The sequence below is a fragment of the Macaca nemestrina genome, chromosome 2 (assembly GCF_043159975.1).
Source record: "Macaca nemestrina isolate mMacNem1 chromosome 2, mMacNem.hap1, whole genome shotgun sequence".
Lineage (NCBI taxonomy): Eukaryota > Metazoa > Chordata > Mammalia > Primates > Cercopithecidae > Macaca > Macaca nemestrina.
The window spans coordinates 61,319,510-61,343,177 of record NC_092126.1 but is presented as its reverse complement, the minus strand read 5'-3'; the positions used below and the strand labels follow the sequence as shown (position 1 = coordinate 61,343,177).

The following is a 23,668-nucleotide window of genomic DNA, read 5'->3' as shown; positions in this document are numbered from 1 at the left end:
CCTCTGCCTCCCAGGTTCAAGAGATTCTCCCGCCTCAGCCTTCCCAGTAGCTGAGATTACAGGTGTGGGCCACCATGCCCGGCTGAGTTTTGCATTTTTATTTTTACTTTTATTTATTTTTTTTGAGATAGAGTCTCACTCTGTCACCCAGACTGGAGTGTAATGACTCGATCTCGGCTCACTGCAACCTCCACCTCCTGGTTCAAGCGATTCTCCTGTCTCAACCCCATGAGTAGCTGGGATTACAGGCACGTGAGCCACCACGCCCGGCTAATTTTTGTATTTTTAGTAGAGACGGGGTTTCACCATGCTGGTCAGGCTGGTCTTGAACTCCTAACCTCGTGATCTGCCTGCCTTGGCTTCCCAAAGTGCCGGGACTACAGGCGTGAGCCACCATGCCTGGCCAGAATTTCTTTTTTAATACAACAATTTAAAATTTAAACACTTTATTATGGAAAAACATTATTCAAACTAGTTTCTGAAACTAGGAGATGAATCCAACTAAATTTTAATATAATTTCATTATTGAATTAATACAATTAATTAAATATAAAAGCTTAATACTGATTTAAAAATTAATAAAAATAAATTTAATGATTAAATTTGTTAATAAATTATAATATTATTAAAAACTACAGGGAGAAAGGACACTAGAAGGACATAAATGCACTGAAGAATAAATATAAAACCTAGAAAAAGACGATTTACTTGAGAGAGAGAGACATACATGTAATTCAACATACAACAGAAATTAAAATCTTATCTATACAAAAGCCTAAGTACTGAACAGTACAGAATGATTTAAGTAAAAATTATGGCTTATTTACTATAAAAATTTTAGGTAACCACTTAAAATGTTTTTGAAAAATGCATCATAAGTGACTTTACAATTATAACGGTAAATTAAAATAAGCACAATATAAACTATATAAAAGTAAAATAATAATTTGAGGAAAAAGCATGTTTATATATATAAAATGATTAGGAAGAAATACATTAAAACATTACTAGTATTTTGATTTTGGATTATGGATGATTTTTGTCTTTACACTTTTCAAATGTACTTTCTTGATAATCAGAAAAAATATTTAAAGAAGCATTTTGCCTACTGATAATATTACTAAATAACAATTCAAAAGATTCCACTTTCCAAGGATAAAATAAAAATAAGTAATATCCCATATTGCCAAAAATCACTACAAAAAAGAGCTCTCCTATGAAAGGATGAAACCACAATCCTATTTCTTTGACAAGGTATTCTCTACACATATTATTAAAAAACTACCTCTTATAACATGTTTCTACAAAAAATATTAGTCAACTTTAACTGTTATTTTAACTTTATGAGAAAGAATATTATTTTTTTGTGATAACTTACTTTCATTCATATTGATGAACTCCTGGTTGACCTCTTCATCTCCAGTCTTCCTGTTCTTTGACTTTTTAATGACATGAGCTCGGTCATGGATATGATGACCAATAGCCATTTTTTCTAGTCCACTGTCAGAATCTCTCATTGCTTTCCTGGTTTCCTTTATCTGTAAAAATAAAGAAATTTTGTTATTATTTAAATATATATATAGAATGTATATAACTCTAAAATTCTCAGGGCCAGCTTACCTACTGAGGTATGGCCATAGATCTACCACTCTAAAAATAATGTGTACTCAGTTCCACTATTAACTTGTGGTAAAACTGTGGTGATAAGTCTCTGATATTTCCTGAACTCCTTAAAATGAAAATGTCTAGAATAAACAGAACCCATACAATTTAACCTGTTTCCAAATTATAATCAAATATTAAAACAAAAGTAGCAATTATAGTTTAATGCCTTCAAGACTGTTTTAGACAATGTAATAGAAGGAAGTTTATCGTAGCATTCCTACAAGTAAGGGCAACTAATTATTTTTCATGTTGATTGGCTTGAATCTCATCATTCCCGCCTATCAACTCTATGGAAGTGTTACTAGAATATTTATGATAGCTACTAACATGATTTACTGGGGGACATCTACAATTATATTGTTTACATTTAAGATTGTCACTTTTAGAAAGTTAAAATTAAAATGTCTGAGATTAATTAGCAGAACTATGGCAAGAGCATCATTAAAAGGTTCATCTTCATATGTAAGAACTAAAAAATGTACTACTTCACACTCATTAGATGGGTAAACCTAAATTTTTACTGTAAGTACTAACAAGGAAGTAGTCAAATGGAAACTCACAAGCCACAGTTTGTGGAAGCCAACAATTTCAATCACTGGGATAGTAGCTTGGAAATGCTAGGTAAAGAGGAAAGTACACATACCCTACAACTCAGCAATACCACTCCTAGACTCTTTGTATAAGGAGCCGTGTATAAAGATGAATTAGTGAAAGATTAGACTCACCTACATATCTATCGACAGAAAATGATTTAAAAATAATGGTACATTCATATTTTGGATACTACGTAGAAGTTAAAGAAAACAGGGCACATGTATCAACTAGAATAAATCTCAGAAGTGTATTAATCATAATATATTCGTATTTTGGATACTATATACAAGTTAAAGAAACCAGGGCCACATGTATCAAGTTGAATAAATCTCAGAAGTATATTACTCAGCAAAGACAAGTTGCAGAGGACACATGCAATATGATACCCTTTATGTAATGTTGGGAAATCTGGAAAATAATCCATTTTTTTAAGATAGAAAGATAAGTAATAAAATTGTAAAAACATGCATGAAAATGATAAACTCCAGATACAGGAAAATGGTAATCTCTGAGAAGGGGAGAAAGGGGAAACAGACCTCAGAGGAATGTATTAGAAGCTTTAACTGCCTCTGTACATTTTTGCTTAAAAAGAAAACAAAGCAAGAGATAATTTGAGGCAAATAGAGAAAAATGTTATGATATGATTAAACTGGGTGGCACGAATATGGGCACTTATTATGTTATTCTCTATATCCTCTCTGTACATTTCAAATATTTCATGAGTTAAAAAATTAATTCACTTCAAATGTAAACTTAAAAATAGACATTATTTCACGAAACAAAGGCTTTTCGTGGTTTTGTTTACCTTGTCAACATGTAAAGGTAATAAACATCCATAGATATTTACATGAAAAAAGGCACCCTCACGGGGGTGGGGGCACGAAAAATCGCCACAAACTGAGTAAATACAGTTGAGTTTTAATGGTTTCCACAGTGAGGACTACCTTACACCCGACCCCCACACCGCCCTCCTGTCCCCCCGCCATCATGTACCAGATTAAATTTTAATAGTTATAATTTGATCTTGACAGTCTATCATCCCCTAACTTTATAAAGCTCTAGGAATGCTTATAGAAAACTTACTCCTCCTGGAGCTCTACGGGTTTGAGTTGAGGCCTGAAAAACCTTTGGTGGTTCATCTCCTATTTTGGAATAAGTCATAACTGAGGAAGAACAAAATGAATGTCCATTTGGATCCAGTGAAAGTTGACCCTAAAGGTAAACAAATTGTAAATTCAGTCGAGTCAAATATAAATAATTATTGCCAGAGAGTTCAAATAAGTAACACTAGCTGTAAGTTCTACTAAGGATACTAAACTACCAATATGGTATAGTCACAGGGCACACCCAGGTTCTCAAGTGAGAAGTGACTTGAAAAATTACCTCCACCCAAAAAAAAGGCACCCCTAGAGGGTCCTGATGGTCGTCCATTTTAGGTACCATCATCCCACTCTCATTACAAAGACTAGTAAGTGACTAATTCAGAGATCCTTAAGTCTTTGGGTGCTTGTGGCTTAGATTTCAATGAAGATGCTATGCCCCCAAACCTGTGATACTTCTATAGTCAGTGGTTGACCCTTGTGCGTAATCTTGCCAACGTCAAGCCAATCAGTTAGTTATATATCAAGTTTCCTCCTGTAGGTACCAGATTGCTACATTACTAAAACCAATAATGCCCTAGATTATTTGGGCATTCTGAAATGATCCATAGAATTCAAACTGGATGACTAGAATGATATGGGTCTTCTTCAGATCAAATCAAGTGACTGGTTTTGATGTTAATATAGAGAGTACTGTTATAGTACTAGTTTATAAGTATTTGGACTATTAGGGATCTATACCTAAACATCATTCCTAAAATTTCTGTTTTCAGAGTTGTTTATAAAACCCTAAAACTCTTTAGATGTTACAAATCCTTTTAAGTAGACAGGTTATTAATAAAATTATGCAAATTCAAATAAAATGTTCATTTACAATAGTGACTTTCAATAGAATCAATGTTTTTGAGGTCAATTTTTTTCCAATTTTTAAAAAAATTTTGAAAGTTAACATTATTTTTCAAACTTGGAGGTTATGAACTCAATTTATTATTTTTCAAACTTGGAGGTTATGAACTCAATTTAGTGTGTTGTAACCAGGATTTTTAAAACATGAAATAGACTAGAAAATAACTGTATATACTGTAAATAGTATAGTCATTTTTTCATGAAACTTGTGCTTCAAATATATTTATAAAGTATACAAATATTGCTTACTGGGTTAATCATGTAAGATATCTTTTTTAACCACTATGGTTAAAAAAGTGTTTGAAAGCCACTATGAAATAGAATATACCAAAGTATACACAATGTTCTCAATACTTTGTTTTCAGTACTTACAAAGTTTCTTTCTAATTTCTGCATATAGTTTCTCATATTTGACACCATTTGGTCCACTGTCTGAAAAGGGCTGACATCTGTATGCTACAGAATATCAGAAAGTATGTTATTAACTATAAGTAACAACACAAAAGATGCAAATACATCTTCCAAAACAGCTAAAACATTTTTTTCCAATTTATTTAGTGAAATCTCATGCAGTAATCAACCAGACAAAGATAACTTAAAGAGGATATAATAACAGTGATTAGTTAAGGAGAAAATTGAAGCATACACAAAATCCCAAAAAGACAGCATACAAATAATTAGGGAATTATAACATTATAAACATACACACACGTGTATATATACACATACATGTGCATGCATAAATACACATACACATACACATCTAATCACTCATTACTCACTTTTTCAAAACACAATTTGGTATATGTTAAATACTAAGTGATATATTCTTCAGCATATGATCGTTTTCATAATTCTCCTTTTTCTCTCTCAATACTCCACCATACAAATAAATAAAACTTGGGTATAAGATGCCAGTGTCACCTCCAGCAGTACCACATGGCTGATAGAAGTTGCCCCTCAAGTAAGTAGCCAGCCTTCCTCTCATCATAGTAGGATCCAGGTGACAGAAGCCAATTCACTTTACTAATAGGCCTTCAATTTGCTGCCTACTGAAGGGTCAGTAGGCTATACCCTTGAAGCACGAGGTATGTGTCTTCAGAAAAACAGTTAAGAATTCCTGTAAACAGTAGTTTCTCAACCAAGATTGATTTTGATTCTCAGGGGACATTTGGCAATAACTATACTCATTTTTGGCTGTCACAGATGAGGAGAGCCTATAACTAGCATCTAGTGGGTGGAGGTCAGGGATGCTGCTTAACAACCTACAACGGATAGGACAGTCTCCCAGAACAAAGAATTACCCAGCCCAAAATGACAATAGTGCTGAGGTTGAGAAACTTTGCTCTAGGAAAATCTACCACTGATTTTAGGTCTTAAAATCTACCATTGATTTTAGGTTTTATCACTGGAAGACTCACCAGAAAATAAAAGTCAAGCACACATTCCAATGTATTACCCAGTAAATCACCTGTTATAAAACAGAATGAGTTGCTTGGTTTAATGAACTTCTCTGTTCAAGCAAGCGGAGCTCTGAATCCTCTAAGTTCTGTTTGTGTCTCTGTCTTTTATTGCTATTGGATTTTTACAGATATTAATAATGTAAAATAGGTGGGAAAACCAAATTCCTCCTTAGAACCTGCACTTAATATAGTAGGGAACAACAAAGGCACATTTAGGAAACACTAATATATATTTGGGTACAAAAAGGACCGAAGTAGAATTAATTCTGCATTTCAGAGAGGCAAACGCAATCCAGGAAATATTCTGAATATTTGCTTTAACACTAGATTGAGAATCCATTCTTATTATCATGAGATATGGAAGGGTTAACCCAAAGAAGGAAAAAAAGAGAGAGAGGAAAAGATTAGGCATTTGGGTATTTCTGTCCTCTTCTCAATTCACGTTCAAATCAACCATCAAAAGATGTATCTGCACTTGCTCTGGGGTGACCCAACACACTGGAGTGACAAAAAGTTGGGGTACAAAATGGAGTTGAGACTTCAGTGGGCCCTTAAAGCCTTCAAAAATTTTGTACACGTTCTCCTCTTTCTGCCTTAAATGTTTCTTCCTGACTTTTAGCCTAGTTAGTTCCTTCTCATGATTCAAGTATCACCACCTGAGAAAGGCCACTGCTGGCCACCTGTCTAATCCTTACTTCACTTTCCCCCATCTCTATATCATTACCCTGTTTCATCTCCTTCAGGGTACTGTGACTATCTGAAATTATTTTGTTGTTTACTACTGTCTGTCTTCCCACTTTATATAAGTAATCTCTCTGAGGGCAGGGCAATTTTGTCTATTTTATTCACTACAATATCCCCAATACATATATAATAATTCCTGGCACTTAAGAGGGTTTAATAAATATTTGTGGAATGAATGAATGAACAAATTATCTCTAGCTCAGCTCAAATCCATATATCCAACAGTTTACCAGATAAACTACCTGGAAAACCCACAGATGGCTCCAATGCCAAACACCCAAAACTAAAATGATCGTTTTGACCACCCCACTCCTATATCTGTACTGAATCAATGCCTTATCTCAGTGGCATTCCCATCTACCTTATTCTTCATGCCAGAAAAATGGGTGTGATACTCCCCTTCTCCCTCTCTACTGCTCCTTCCACCCTATCAATCACCAAATTCTATCAATTTACCCTTTTAACTGTCTCAAATGAAGTAATTCATTTTTATCACCACAGACATTACCTAGTAGAAGTAAGCCATCACTAATACTTTACCAAGAATGCTTCAACAGCCTTCTGGCTTCCCTGCCTCCACTACGGTCTCTTCTAATCTTTCAAGAATCTGAACTCTATTACCCCTTTGACATAACTCATCACTGCTTCCTCTGCTCTTAAGATACTGTTTACTCTACTTACTATGGCCCAAAGAAGTCTCTGGATACCTCTTCTTCCTCATCAATATCTACTGTTCAACTCATACTCTAGGGTTAAGTGACACTAAACATGTTTTAGCTCCCTAGCCTCCAGGTCTTTGCAAATGCTGTTTCCTCTCTGTTGAACAGTATTCCTTTCCCCTCCCTCCTTTTCAGGCTAACTTTTACTAATCCTTAAAGTTCAGGAAGTCTGCTTGGACTGACCCACCCTACCTCAAAAGGTGCTTTTTTCCATCTGTGCTCCCATAGCATGCTGAACTTCCTGATCATTTTATTCATAACTCTGTGTTATAACTGCTTTTTTTGTCATTTGTCTTACTAAGTACACTGGTCAGGAGGGACGAATGTTATACCTTTATGTCAAACTTCAAGGAAACAAATGATTCAATTGTAGCACAAAATAATAATTAAAAAAAAAAAACTCGTTTCATGAGACTGTAGATACAAATGTTCCAAATTCATGTTATTTTCTGCTACTCCCCAGAATGCTTTTAGTGTGTTGGAAGCTAGCATCACAGACACAGCACAAAAACCCTAAGAAACAGGTGATAGAAATGCTGGTTGCACAACAGCCATTCTTAAATACAGACAAGAAAAAGCTGCACGGGCAAGGTGGCAACAAAATCCTAGAGAAAGCAGTCAATCTGTGTTTTTCCAAATGTTGTGCTTATCTATCTACAGTTTAGTACTTTTTAAAAAATCTTTTGGAAAGTAATCATAAACATGTGGAAGTCCTCAACTTTCAAACACAACTATGAGGATCCCTTTTGTAAATCAAGCAAATATTCATCCAATAAAATCTACTTCTTATTTATTATTTTTTTTTTTTAATTTTTTTTTTTTGAGACATAGTCTAGCTCTGTTGCCCAGGCTGGAGTGCAGTGGCCGGATCTCAGCTCACTGCAAGCCCCGCCTCCCGGGTTCACGCCATTCTCCTGCCTCAGCCTCCCGAGTAGCTGGGAGTACAGGCGCCCGCCACCTCGCCCGGCTAATTGTTTTTGTATTTTAGTAGAGACGGGGTTTCACCGTGTTAGCCAGGATGGTCTCGATCTCCTGAACTCATGATCCGCCCGTCTCGGCCTCCCAAAGTGCTGGGATTACAGGCTTGAGCCACCGCGCCCAGCCTACTTCTTATTTTTGAAGATGAATTTTATATATGTTGAAATGACTTACTTCAGGAAACATGTGCTTAAACTTTTTAAGGTAAGTTTGATACTTGAAACAGAGGTTTTCAGTACAAATATTAAAAAGCCATTATGAAAGTGAGGCTGCAGGCCAATTTAGTCTGCTTGAGTTAATGAAAAATAAATATTTGTCAGAAAATATTGCTAAAATGATTTGTGTCTTAGGATACGAACCATACCACCAAAACTGCCAAAAGGTACAAGAGAACAACTCATTGCCTGGAAAAATAATATCCAATTCATTTTGATTATGACATTTACTATACAGAAGTTTCTCAATTTACCAATTAAATGTTTACTGAGTTTCAAATATCTACATTTCAATTGCTGAGATTCATCTTTATAGAAACCCCTGAAGGCTTGTTATCTTAGAACTATTATTCCTGAGGCTGAAAAAGCAACAGAAAAAAAAAAGGGAAAAAAGAATATGGTTATGATATATAAATATCCTGTTTTTTAAAAAATTTTAGTTGAGTATGTTTGTAACCTCTAGCTTTGCTCTAAGGCAAGACATATGAAAATATATTTCAGTTGTAAGGCTTTCGAGAAACAATTAAAGGTTAATCTAAGCTTTGAAGGTCCAGAGGTAAGATTATAGAAGATTAGTGTTTCCTGGTCCAATAAAGACAATCCTTTGTAGCTTTTGATACGATTTTCAAGTATTAAAACAATGAGTATGGGAGAGAAAGGATATTTCCTTGCCTGTTCTCATTTCAGATATTGGAGGAAATTATAAGGTGAGAAACATACACATAAATATAAAAAATAATGGTTTAAGTTTTGCTTCTAATATATAACCCTATGGACCTAAAAGTTTTGGTTAGCACAGTGGAATTCTATATAGCTGACAAGTCACTGTTCAAGAATTCACCTTTCCAAAGTTCCCCCCTTTAATATAATAGTGATTTCTACAACAAGAATATTAGTCATATCCTATCATTATACATATATACTTCTGTAATAATTTTCTCCAAATTCCTACAGGGTCTTCTCACTAACTGTCTTAAAAAAAAGAACTTACAGTCAAAGAATCTTCATCATTATGTCCTCTATGATTACGAGCTCTCCCTCTACCATCAGGGATACTGAGCAAGTCTCTTCCAAAGGGTTCAGATAAACTTCTCATCATCTGTGGCATATTTTCTCGGTGTGCAAGAATGGACTCACTGTTGAAAATATACATAATCATGAAAGATTCAGTGTTGGAATTTAAATAGTAAGCAGGCAGTTAAATACTACAAAGAATTATTTTGGGCTAACATGTTTGTTAGATACAAGAAGAGTAGAAGAGAATTCTATTTTATACAAAAATAGAATTATCTCATAAAGATCCACTATTAGATGGTTCCCTACTTACAATGGTTCAAGTTAAGGTTTTTTGACTTTACTGTGGTATGAAAGCACTACACATTCAGTAGAAACAGCACTTCAAGGATCCATACAGCCATGCTGGTTTTCACTTTCAGTATAGTACTCAATAAATTACATGAGATATTCAACACTTTATAATAAAGTAGGCTTTATGTTAGATGATGTTGCCCAACTGTAAACTAATGTATATGTTCTGATGATACTCGGTAGGTTAAGTGTATTAAATGCATTTTGATGTATAATATTTTCAATTTGCGATGGGTTCATTGGAATGTAATCTTCTCATAAGTTGAGAAACATCTGTAGTTATAAATAAAATTAATGAAAACCTGTTTTTATCCAATATAATTCATTTAAAGCATAATAAAAACTACACCTTTATCCCATACTGCATAAAAATAAATATCAACACTCTATAATCTGATGTTTACCCTTTTGTCACAAGTCTCATTCAAGAACCTATTTTTTTTTTTTTTTTTTTACTTTATCACAATGATTTTCCAACTTTGTTCCAGTTGGACAGTTACTGACCCACTCATCAATTCCTTATTCCTTATTCTAGAACTTAAGGTACACCATGATTGAAGCTCACTTTACCAAGGCAATCTTATGCTTTCCTGCAGTCCAATGGAATCCCCTCTCCAATAGTCTGGCCTCCTTTTAGATTCTCCACTTCAGTTACATTCTTCTTAGGTCACCCTTCCCCCTTCTAATTTCAATCCTCTGATGTCATCATAAAGCAGCTAGAAAGTTTTTAAAAAAATTTTCTTGGCCAGGCATGGTGCCTCATGCTTGTAATCTCAGCACTTTGGGAGGCTGAGGCAAGTGGACTGCTTGAGGTCAGGAGTTCAAGACCAGCCTGGCCAACATGGTAAAACCCCGTCTCTACTAAAAACACAAAAATTAGCTGGGCGTGGTAGCATACACCCATAATCCCAGCTACTCGGGAGGCTGAGGCAGGAGAATCGCTCGAACCTGGGAGGCAAAAGTTGCAGTGAGCCAAGATCACACCACTGCACTCCAGCCTGGGTGACAGAGCCAGACTCTGTCTCAAAAAAAAAAAAAAAAAAAAAGGAATTTTCCTTGTAGCTCCAGCTCAGACGAAGCTTAAAAATTCTGTCTTCTGCTCGTAAGTCCAAGTAGAAAGAGCTTTTCCTCTGAATTTCATAGTATTTATATACATAAACCTATTCCAAAAGACCTCAGATTTACTCATACATTACCTTGGAGGTTAAAAAAAGTATAATTGTTCCAAGTGTGAGTTTAAGATTAGCAAACTGCTTAACTGGATTTGTGCTTGTGTGTATAGACAGATGTTTTCATTCAGCCTTGTTTCATTACATTCAATGAAATTTACCAATTTTAGTTGTACAGTTTGATGAATTTTAAAAAGTGCAGTCATAACCTCCACCATAATTAAGATGTAGAACATTTCCATCATTCCAAAAATTTCCCTCGTCTCTTTGCAGATAATTACCTGCTCCGACCCCCAGTTACCACGAATAGGCTTTCTGTCATTATAGTTTGGTCTTTTCCAGAATTCATAAAATGGAATCACATAGTATGTCATCTTTTGTGTCTAGCTTCTTTCCCTTAGCATAATGCTTCTGTAATTCATCCGTGTTGTTCCCTATTTCAGTTCATTCAGTTTTATTGCTAAGTTCATACATATATCAATATCATAATCACAATACTGTCTTTAGTTTTTGGCTACTATGAATAAAGCTACTATGAATATTTATGTACTAGTCTTTGTGTATATTTAATTTGTCTTAAGTAAACACCTAAGAGCAAGGACTGCTGGCCTGTATTAGAAGAGTATGTAAATTTTATAAAAACTGTGAACTGAGAGTTACAGTTGCACTGCATTCTTGCTGAAATGTGGGATAGTCAGATGTTTAACTGTAGCCATTTGAGTCGTAGTGTCATAACATCTCATTGTGGTTTTATTTTGTATTGTCATTCATATATGTTCTTTGATAGAACTGTCTTTTCAAATACTTTCCCCATTTTTAAAAATCACGTTATAAGACTTCTTTATATATTCTGGACACAGACTTTTATCAGATACAGGTTTTAAATTTTTCCCAGTCTTGGACTTGCCTTTTTCATTCTCTTAACATGAATGTATTCAGCCAAACAACCATGAATCTTTGTTAGGCCTTCAGTTTTTACCACATTTTGCTAATGTGATTAAGGATTTTGAGACGGGAAGATTATCCTGGATTATCCCAATGGACCCAAGGTAATCACAAGGATCCTTATGAGAAGGAGATAGTAGTGTCATAATCAGAAGATGTTACACTGCTGGCTTTTAAAATGGAGGAAGAGGCCAAAAGCCAAGGAACACAGCAGTCTCTAGACGCTAGAAAAGACAAGGAAACAGATTCATCCCTAGAAACTCCAGAAGGAATGTAGCCCTGCCAACACCTTGATTTTAGCCCAGCGAAACCCATTTTGGACTTCTGATCTTCACCATAAGACAATTTGTTGTTTTAAGTCTCTAAAGATGTGGTAATTTGTTATAGCAGCAATAGGAAACTAATGCAAGTTCTTAAATTTTAATTTTAAAATATACAAAAGTCTCACTCCTCTTTTAGAGTATAAGTTCTTCTAGACTAGGAACTGTATCTTCATTCATATTACCAACCTCTGTGCTTGACACACAGTATACATTATAAATGTTTATGGAGGGCTAGGTGCGGTGACTCACGCCTATAATCTCAGCACTTTGGGAGGCCGAGATGGACGGATCACGAGGTCAAGAGTTTGAGACCAGCCTGGCCAACATGGTGAAACCCCGTCTCTACTAGAAGTACAAAAATTAGCTAGGTGTGGTGGCAGGTGCCTGTAATCCTAGCTACTTGGGAGGCTGAGGCAGGAAAATCACTTGAACCCAGGAGGCAGAGGTTGTGATGAGCCAAGATCGCACCACTGCACTCCAGCCTGGGCAACAGGGTGAGACTCCATCTCAAAAAACAAAAAACATTAAAAATAAATAAATAAATAATGTTTATGGAATTTGAACCATCCTATGTATCAGATGGTCCCCCCTACCATTTCTTGGCAAAATTACTAACTATTCTTAATTAAAGGCTCACCTTGGTGCTTTCTACAGAGAAAAATCTCCACTGCAACCAATACCTGCAGTCTTGAAGTTCTTCCTTAGTGGCTTTTGATTTCAGGGGAGGGGAAACTCCTATTTAAACTATACTTGGTTTTCTCTGGCCCAAGTATTTTAGTACATGGGACTTACATGTCCTGACAATAGTTCCAAGGGCTTCTTGTGCTTCAGTTTCAGCTGCTGCAGAGTAAGACCACCTGTATGTCTGAGAAACTACACCTTCAAATGAGGTTTATGCCATAGAAGCTTATGTCTTAATTGAGGCCATCCTGAATGTGGTCTCAAAATTTTGCAAATATCTATAAATATCTGTTTCTTATGATGCAGAAACAGATGTATAAACTTTTTGTAGATTTGTAGTTCATTTTCCTGTCTTTAGATGAAACCATCAAAACTGATGACTTAGAATGAGGGCAGTTTTAAATGTGTTATCCTTGTATTAGTTATCTATTGCTGTTGTAACTTAGCTTAAAATAACATTTGTTATGTCACAATTTCTATTGATTAGGAATCAGGAGCAGTTTAAGTGGGTAGTTCTGACTCAGGGCCTCTCTGTAGGCTGCAATGAAGTTATCAGTTGAGGCTTTAGTCATCTCAAGTCTTGACTGGTGGAGAATCTACTTCCAAGTTCCTTCACATGGCTGTTGGCTAGTGTCAAAAATGTGCTTCTAAGCTCATTCAGGTGGGCCTCTCCACAGTGCTGCTTTACATTATAGTAACTGCTTTCTCCAGCGTAAGCCACCATGTGTGAGAGAACACCTAAGACAGAAGTCATGCGCTTTATTTATTTATTTATTTAGAGACAGAGTCTTGCTCTGTCACCCAGGCCGGAGTGCAGTGGCGCGATCTCAGCTCACTGCAAGCTCTGCCTCCCAGATTCACGCCATTCTCCTGACTCAGCGTCCCCAGCAGTTGGGACTACAGGCACACGCCGCCACGCCTGGCTAATTTTTTTGTATTTTTAGTAGAGACGGGGTTTCACTGTGTTAGCCAGGATGGTCTCGATCTTCTGACCTCGTGATCTGCCCGCCTCGACCTCCCAAAGTGTTGGGATTACAGGCATGAGCCACCGTGCCTGGCCAAGCCATGCTCTTTTAAAAATGTAATTTTGGGAGTGACATCTTATCTCTTCTTTTGTATTCTGTTTATTAGAAACAAATTAGTAAGTCCTACCCCATGTTCAAGGGGAGATTACACAAAGGCATGAATACCAGGGAGTGGGGATCACTGGAAGTTATCTTAGTAGCTGTTTACCACACATAAATTTGTGGGTTCATTAGCTTACCAGAGACACATATAATCAAGTTTATAATATTCTTAATTAAAATTAAGTTCAACAATATCAGTATATTTTGCAACATGCCATAAACAAATACTGATATCAGATGATATTAAGATAACAAACTTTCAGACAGGAAATTCAGAAGGTACATTAGAATAATCAACATAATTATTTTAAAATTTGTAAAGAAATAAGTGAATGAGCTACAAGGAAGTAAAAGACACATACAGATGACTATTTGAAGATTTTTCAGTGCTAAAGGGAAAAAGATAATAGCTTGCGTAACAGGAAAGTTTTGGGAAGAGGGAGGGAATGTGTATGAGAAGCCTTTCTTCGCTAGATTAAAACAGTTCTCCTTGGCATAGATGTCATAAATTCTGATTATTTATTTAATTTTGTAATCTTTCAATAGTCTCAGAAAAAAACTCAAACATTTCCTTGAATTACAACAGGAAATAATAGTTACAAATCAGCCCATTAGTATAGAGAGAATGCTGCCACTGGGGTGGATACTTCTTCAAGTGCTGATGCTTTCAATATCTTTTTTTGACTTGTCCTAATTCAAGCTTGTATTCTTCACGCTATCACTCTTAATCATCATTCATAGACATACCATTCAACATAATAGTGCCAGGTTAATAAAAAGCTGTATTTTAACAGCACTTCCAACTTCTGAAACTATGTAGACTGGGCAGTAAGAGCTGGATGGTTTTTCTAGAAATTGCTTTAAATACTGTTATTTTTAAGGAACATATCTGTGGTAAGCAGAATGGTTCCCCTAAAGATGTCTATGTCCTAATCCCCAGAACCTGTGAATATGTTACATTACATGGTAAGGGGGAATTAACATTACAGATGTAATTAAGATTGTTGCTCTGGTAACTTTGATTAGCCTTGATTATCCAAGAGGGCTCCTTTAATTAAAGATCCTTTAAATCTGGAAGAAAGAGGCATGAGTCAGAATGACGTGATGATGCCTTTTTCCTTCCCTTCACCTGTGCATTAAAACTGCAAGGATTCCCTTGACCTTCCAACTACTGAAACCCAAAGGTCATTCCTCTTCCTCCTTGAATTTCAGCAGCATGTATCTCTAACTTTGATGTATCTCTAACTTTGAACTCTGACTGATAAACTTCTTAATCGTTCCTTTTCCTTCTTGCCCTTTACAGAGCTTCTGAGTGTTACAGATAGGTGTCTGGTGTCTCAAAATGTTGATACTCTCATCTTGGGGTAGCCAGTGAGGACTGAGCCCTGGAGCTGATTACTTAAGCTCCCATCAGTGTCTGTCCCTTCTTGAACCCCAAGTACATGGGCAAACATCTTTTAAAAATGAATGCCATTGAAATGTTGAAAGTACTGCCCCCTAAAGACATGCTTTCTCCAGTTTTAATCCGTTATCTCTTCTCTTCTCTTCCCTGTCCTCTAAGGACTACTTCAACTTGAACATGCTTAAAAAATCACTAGAGGTTGGCCGGGCGCGGTGGCTCAAGCCTGTAATCCCAGCACTTTGGGAGGCCGAGACGGGCGGATCACGAGTTCAGGAGATCGAGACCATCCTGGCTAACGCAGTGAAACCCCGTCTCTACTAAAAAATACAAAAAAAAAAAATAGCCGGGCGAGGTGGCGGGCGCCTGTAGTCCCAGCTACTCGGGAGGCTGAGGCAGGAGAATGGCGTAAACCCGGGAGGCGGAGCTTGCAGTGAGCTGAGATCCGGCCACTACACTCCAGCCCCGGCGACAGCGCGAGACTCCCTCTCAAAAAAAAAAAAAAAAAAAAAATCACTAGAGGTACTTATTAAAATTACAGATTTCTGAGACATACACCTGGAATTTTGATTCAGTATACACTAAGCATGGCCCATTAATCTCCATTTTAGCAAGCATTCAATCTATTCAACAATATTGTCAGGAATCTGCATTAAATTTCTTCTTGTTTTAATGCAAACTGTCTCCTTTATTTAACAAATACTTAATGAACACATATATAAAAGGCACAGTTCCAGGTAGTGGGGATAAAGCCCTGAACTTTGGAGGTCTAAAGCTAATTTTCAATGTCCTATTGGCCAAGAAGTTGACATACTTTCCAAAGTACTCAGAATATAAATTACAAGTAATGATAAAGCTATGATTAAATATTTGCCTTTTTACATTCTAGTAACTCGAAACCTTATTATATTTCCACATTTTTTCCTTAGTCAGCTTTTCCTTTTCATGTCTCTATTTCTATTAAAGGCACAACCATTATACTCCAAGTCATTCAGATTCAAAACTTCAGGTATGAGCTATTTGGGGTTTTTAATCTGTCCTGTGCTAGCTCCAAGGAATGGAAAAATGGTGAAAAAACAATTCCATTGAAAGAATAGGGGAAGAGATAGCGCTCTAGAGTTCAGTCTCTTTCCATCAAGAAAAGTTGAGGATGGTTTACTTCTGAATTACCACTGCTTCTTGTATCTTATTATTTCCTTCCTGGATTCTAACATCTAGTAATTTGTACACAAATTAGTATCTTACGTCTAAATTCATTTCATACTCAAACTTAAACAATGGCTTGCTTGGGTATATAAATCTCCATTATTTTCTCTCAGTATTTTGATAATATTGCTCCATCATCCTCCTACCTCTAGTGTAGCTAAACAGAAGTCTGATGACAATCTGGTTCTCATTCTTTCTAAGACATCTACTCTCTGGATGCTTTATGGTTATTTTGTTTATATATATTTAAATGTATCAAAATTGCATTTTCATGCACCAAGTGTAGATTAAAAAAAATTATCCCAACAACCACCAAATTGCCCTTTTTTCTTTCTCTTTTTTTTTTTTTTTTTTTGAGACGAAGTTTCACTCTTGCTGCTCAGGCTGGAGTACAATGGCACAATCTTGGCTCACTGCAAACTCCGCCTCCCAGGTTTAAGCAATTCTCCTGCCTCAGCCTCCCTAGTAGCTGGGATTACAGGCATCTGCCACCATGCCATACAAATTTTTTTTGTATTTTTAGTAGAGATGGGTTTTACTATGTTGGCCTGGCTGGTCTCTAACTCTTGACCTTAGGCAATCCACCCACCTCAGCATCCCAAAGTGTTGGGATTACAGGCATGAGCCACCACGCCTGGCTTAAATTGCTCTTTTCAATCTGAGTTCCAAAACAGTTCAGTCTTTCATTAATTCTAGAAATTGTTCTTAAATTACTTCCTTGGGTATTTACTATTACCTTGTTTCTATCTGTTTGCCTTCCTTGTCAAACTTTTCTTAAAGCATATTTTTCTCATCTTCTGTGATTCTGTGTTGAATGTTGGAAGAAATACCTTGGCTCAATTTCCAAGCTTATTAATTTACTCGTTGCTTGTGAACATTCTGCTTAACTCATTTTCTAAACAAATTTAATTTTCTGTATCTCTGGTTCTTTGTTAAATGGCTGCACTACCCTCTGACATCTCTAAAGATAATATCGTCTCCCAACTCTGAAGATATGTCTTAGTTAATTTTTGTGTTGTTATAGAGGAATACCTGAGGCTGCGTAATTTACAAAGAAAAGAGGTTTATTTGGGTCGTGGTTCTGAAGACTGAGAAGAAGCATGGAGCCAGCATCATCTTCTGATGAGAGCTTCAGGATGCTTCCACTTATGGAGGAAGGTGAAGGGGAGCCAGTATGTGCAGAGATCACATGGTAAAAGTGGAAGCAAGAGAGGGTTGGAGAGGTAAAAGGCTCTTTTTAACAACCAGCTCTCTGGGGAAGCAATAAAGTGAGAACTCACTTATTACCTCACCCTAGCCCCCAGGGAAGGTATTAATCTATTAATGAAGGATCCACCCTCCCATGTCCCAAACACCTCTCATTTGCTCCCACTACCAACATTAGGGATCAGATTCCAACATGACATTTTGAGGGTCAAACATCTGAGCTACAGCAAGATCTTTTCTTTTTTCTTTTTTTCTTTTTTTTTGAGGCAGAGTCTTGCTCTGTCGCCCAGGATGGAGAGCAGTGGCATGATCTCGACTCACTGCAACCTTAAACACCCAGGCTCAAGTGATCCTCCCACCTCAGCCTCCTGAGTAGCTGAAACTACAGATGTACATGACTGTGCCTGGCTAATTTTTGTATTTTTTGTAGAGATGGGTACCACTATGTTGCTTAGGCTGGTCTTGAACTCCTGGGCTCAAGCAATTCATCCATCTTGGCCTCCCAAAGAGCTGGGATTACAGGTGTGAGCCACCACACCGGGCAAGATATTTCATATATATTCACATATTTAACATTTTCAAGGTTGTTCTTTCCTTCTTTAATGTCCAAATTGCTATCTAATTTCCCTTCACTGAAGAACAACTTTAACATTTCTTGTTCTGTAGATATGATTGCAATAAATTCTGTTTTCTTTTACCTGAAAATATTTTATTTCATTCATAATTCTTAAAGGAAATTTTCACGAGATAAACCCAGGTTGACAGTTTTTTTTGTTTGTTTGTTTTTCTTTCTGCAGATGTTATTGCTTTATCTACTGGCCTCTTGCTTTTGGTGATAAGTCAAAGGTAATTCAAATGTTTTCGTCTTGTATCCAGTCAATGTATCATATTATCTGACTGTTTTCAAGATTGTTCTTTTTATCATTTGCTTTCAGAGGTTTGACTATGATGAACTTAAGCATGGTTTTCTTCATATTTATTCAGCTTAGGTTTACTTACACCTTCTTAATTCTTCAGAGTTTTATCTTTTACCATACTGGGTAATTTCCATTATTATTTTTCAACTAATTTTATGCCATTTCTCTCCCTCTTCTCCAATTACACCAAACATTAGACATTTCAATATTTTCATATAGATTTCTAAAGAGTTTTCCCCCAATTTTTTTCTGGTTTTCAGATTAACTTTCATTTATCTGTCTTCAATTTTAATGACTCACCTGTCATCTCCATTTTGCTGTTAAGCCTATCCAGTGAATTTTCTCTTTCAAATATTGTATTATTCTAGACCAAGCTTGTCTAATCTGTGGCCTGTGGGTCACATGCAGCCCAGGACAGCTTTGAATACGGCCCAAGCCAAATTCATAAACTTTCTTAAAACTTTATGAGATTTTGTTTTTCAGCTCATTAGCTATCATTAGTATTAAGTGTATTTTCTGTGTGGCCCAAGACAGTTCTTCCAATGTGGTCCAGAGAAGCCAAAAGACTGGACATTCCTGTTAGACTTTCTATGGGTGGGGGGGGTATATACCTAAAAAAGTCCATAAACACACACACACACACACACACACACATACTTTCTCTTTCTCTATGGAGATTCGATATCCTTTCATTCCTTGCAAGCATATTTTCCTTTACTTCACTGGGCAAAATTATAACAACTGCTTTAAAATTCTTGTCTTTTAATTCTAACATATGGGTCTTTTTAGGATAAGTGTCTTATTTTTTAATCTGGAGAATGGGTGACATTTTCCTGTTAAGTAATTTTGGGTTGTACCCATACATTGTGGATATTATGTTGTATAGGGTCTGGATTTTGATATATTCCTCCAGAGTGGTTTTTTTTTTTTTTTTTTTTTTTTTTTGAGACGGAGTCTTGCTCTGTCACCCGGACTGGAGTGCAATGGCCGGATCTCAGCTCTCTGCAACCTCTGCCTCCCGGGTTTATGCCATTCTCCTGCCTCAGCCTCCTAAGTGACTGGGACTACAGGCGCCCGCCACCACGCCCGGCTAATTTTTTGTATTTTTTAGTAGAGACAGGGTTTCACCGTGTTAGCCAGGTTGGTCTCAATCTCCTGACCTCGTGATCCGCCCGTCTCGGCCTCCCGAAGTGCTGGGATTACAGGCTTGAGCCACCGCGCCCGGCCCAGAGTGTTGTTTTTTTTAAAGTAGGTAATTAATCTGGTTGTCCTTAAAGGTCAAATTCTGTCTCTCGTGTGGTAGCTCAAATCTCCATTTAGTTCATTTATCCTTATTAGCTGAACTGCTCTGAGTCTGTCTTATGCGTATGTGGTTAAGCCTTAGACAGAAATTTGTACAGAATTTATTCACAGTATTTGGTGCTTAATCTTCTCTGGCTTTCTCCTTTTGGGGACTCCTCTCCCTCCCTTTCCAGTGACTGTGGTTATACTGAACTCTGTCTTTGGTTGTTAGGTCAAAAAGACTTTAAAGGTCTTCAAACAGTTCTAGTCACTCTACATGTAAGAGACGGGGCCTGCCTTTAGGCTAGACTTGTAACTTTCCTTTTGTTCAACTGTTGAGACCTCTCCAGCAAGTATCTGCTTTTTGGTCATTCTCTAGTGTCTTCTCCAGTAAGTTGTTTTTGTATTTCATCCTGGGCTTATAAAGTTAACTGCAAGACAGCTGGTCCAGTTGGAGCTCTGTTGGTCACAGTAGAAATGAAAAGTCTCCTCAAGATTTTAATTACACTGTTTTCTATAATCTTCTTTTTTTCATTAACTTTGATTCCTTAAGTGTTGGTTCTTCTGTTTGGTTAGCATAGCTTCTGTCTTTCATGGTGTCAGTTTTTATAAAATGTCTGAAATAATATATTTAGAATAAAATAAATTAATGAATGTTAGGAAATGAATAAAAGTAAAGCTACTTCCATAGATATGAACTGGGGGGAGTAGCTGTATGTGTACTTGGTCCTACAGTTTGCTTCAGTATCTGAGACTTCCATTTTCCATCTGTCTCTCAGACCTTGCATTGCCCTTTTTTTTTTTTTTAAGTAGCTTTCCTGCTTTTACATGCTTCCCAAACTCTTATATTATAAGGGCAAATAGACTTACATCTTTTTTCTATCAAATTAGCTTCTCTAGCTAATTTTCTTGTTTTTCCCTTTGTTTCTTTCCCTTTATTTTTTTTTAAACAACATTTATTGTCTCACAGTTCTGGAGGCTGGAAGTCTGAGATCAAAGTGTCAGCAGAGTTGGTTTCTCTTGAGGCCTCTTCTATCCTTGACCTGCAGATGGTGACCATCTCCATGTGTCCTCACATTATCCTTTCTGTTGATTCCTTCATTTCTCAGATTCCCTGCAGCAAAATAGCACCTGCGGGCAATAATCTATCATCCAAAAGGGAAGTGAGGGGAAGAGTGGAGTGACTGCAAATTAGTTCTTCCCCTGTCATATACAGTCATTTTCAACTACTGCTTTAAACTAGCAACACAAAGGAGAAAAGAACATTTTGCTGCTGGAAATTACTGAGCAGACTTAAGGCCGGAAGGGAGATACAGTTGGGGGAAAGGGAAGAAGACTATAAGACGTAGATTGGCATTCCATCCATTAAATGTGTGTGTGCCTATAATTATTTGAACAAACTGTTCTCTATTAGATCCATTAGGAATAAGAAAAATAAACGTGTTCATTTTACCTTAACTTATTCTCTGATGCTCTTGCTTTCTTTATGTACATCAGAGTTTCTGACTCGTATGATTTTCCTTCTCTCTGAAGAACTTCTTTTAACATTTCTCGCAAGGTAGGTCTACTGTCAACAAATTCACCAAATTTTTGTTTGTCTGAGAAAGTCTATTTCTTCTTGACTTTTAAAGGATAATTTTGCAGGGTACAGAATTCTAGGTTAGTGAGTTTTTTTTTTCCCCCTCTCAACACTTTATATATTCATGCCATTCTCCTCTTGCTTGCATGGTTTCTGAAGAGAAGTCAGACATAATTATTTTCTTTGCTCTTCTACAGGTTTTTCCACCGCACCCCCCCCCCAGCTTCTTTCAAGATTTCTTCTTTAATTTTGATTTTCTACAGTTTAAATATGACATGCCTAGGCTTAGTCGTTTTTTGTTTGTTTTGCATTTATTCTGCTTGGTGTTCTCTAAACTTCTGAGATCTGTGGTTTGGTGTATGATATTAATTTGGCGCTAATTCTTAGTCTTCATTTCTTCAGATATTGCTCCTGTTCCTTTGTACTCTGGTACTCCCATTACACCTGTTACACCTTTCGTGGTTGCCTTACAGTTCTTGGATACTGTGGGGTTTTTTTTCAGTCTTTTTTTCTCTCTGATTTTCAGTTTTGGAAGTTTCTACTGTCATATGCCCAAGCTCAGAGATTCTCTCCTAAGCTGTTCATAGTCCACTGATAAGCCCATAAAAGGAATCCTTCATTTCTTTTACCCTTTTTTTTTGGACACAGAGTTTCCCTCTGTTGCCTAGGCTGGAGTGCAATGGCACGATCTCGGCTCACTGCAACCTCTGCCTCCTGGGTTCAAGCGATTCTCCTGCTTCAGCCTCCCGAGTAGCTGGGATTACAGGCATGCGCCACCACACCTGGCTAATTTTTGTATTTTTAGTAGAGACAGGATTTTGCCATGTTGATCAGGCTGGTCTTGAACTCCTGACCTCAGGTGATCCATCTGCCTTGGCCTCCCAAAGTGTTGGGATTACAGCCGAGAGTCACCACACACTGCACTTCTGTTACAATGTTTTTAGTCTCTAGCATTTTATTTTTACAATTTCCATTTCTCTGCTTATATCTGTTCTGGCATGTTGTCTGCTTTTCCCATTAAAGCCCTTAGCATATTAATCATAGTTTAAAAACATTCCTGGTCTGATAATTCCAATATTCCTTGCTAGAAATATGGTTTGGATACTTGTTCAGTTTCTTCAAACTGTTTTTTTTGCCTTTTAGTATGCCTCGTAATTTTTTGTTGGCAGTAGTACATAGTTACTGGGTAAAGGGAACTGCAGTAAATAGACCTTTAGTAATGTAGTGATAAGGTGCTGGGGGAGGCAAAGTGTTCTGTAGGCATAAGATTAACTCACAGTCTTTTGCTTAGCCTGACCTTGGGTGGTAAACCTCAGCAGTATGCCTTAGTCCTCCTCCAGTGTGATCAGATGGCTGGAGGAGCTGGAGTTGGGTATTTCCCTTCCCTCAGGTAGACTGGGCTTTGGTAAAAAAGTTTCTCTTGACTGCAGGCCTTGCTAAGAAAAACAGAACGCTCTGGCATATTTAATGGTTACTTTCCATCCCCCTCTGTTCTGCTGGAAGCATGAGAAGATATTCTCCAATATTCACTGTGAGAACGTGGTAGAGCTCCTGCAGGTAAAACCCACAAAATTATGAGGGACCATGGAGTTTTTAACTCTGACACTTGTCCACTCTGAGTCTCCAGTAATTTGTCAACTACAGGTCAGGTTTTCCTACTACCCTCACACTGGTTCCTGAGGAGGTTTCTGCATCAGTTAAGTTGTGATTCTCTGGATCTGCCTATCTTCAATTATGGGGGCAGAGATTTGCCCAGTGACTTCATTTCTCTGCTAGATATAAGAAAAGTTGTTGTTTTCTCAGGTTGTTCAGTTTTTAATTTGTTACTAGCATGAAGTGGTAACCTTAAGCTTCTTACATTGAATATTATTATTATTATTATTTTGAGACAGAGTTTCATTCTATCAGCTGGAGTGCAGTGGCATGTTCATGGCTCACTGCAGCCTTGACCTCCCAAGCTCAATCGATCCTCCCACTTCAGCCTCCTTAGCTGGGACTACAGGCATGCACAGCCATTCCTGGAAATTTTTTTTTTTTTTTTTTTTTGTAGAGACAGGATTTTGACATGTTGCTCACGTTGGTC

The 23,668-nt window shown here is 36.9% G+C and overlaps 1 protein-coding gene across 3 annotated transcripts in view; it reads right to left on the bottom strand.

The window, feature by feature from the left end:
- LOC105488552 (myeloid leukemia factor 1) overlaps positions 1 to 23,668 on the bottom strand; it is a 36,717-nt gene that overhangs the window by 3,540 nt on the left and 9,509 nt on the right. For all 3 annotated transcript variants that reach the window (XM_071091155.1, XM_011752740.3, XM_071091154.1), the window contains 4 exons: positions 9,376 to 9,520; positions 4,638 to 4,721; positions 3,343 to 3,471; positions 1,379 to 1,538 (listed from right to left, as the gene is read on the bottom strand). In XM_071091155.1, coding sequence (XP_070947256.1) covers positions 1,379 to 1,538; positions 3,343 to 3,471; positions 4,638 to 4,721; positions 9,376 to 9,520 — 518 coding nt within the window. The remainder of the gene's footprint in view (positions 1 to 1,378; positions 1,539 to 3,342; positions 3,472 to 4,637; positions 4,722 to 9,375; positions 9,521 to 23,668) is intronic.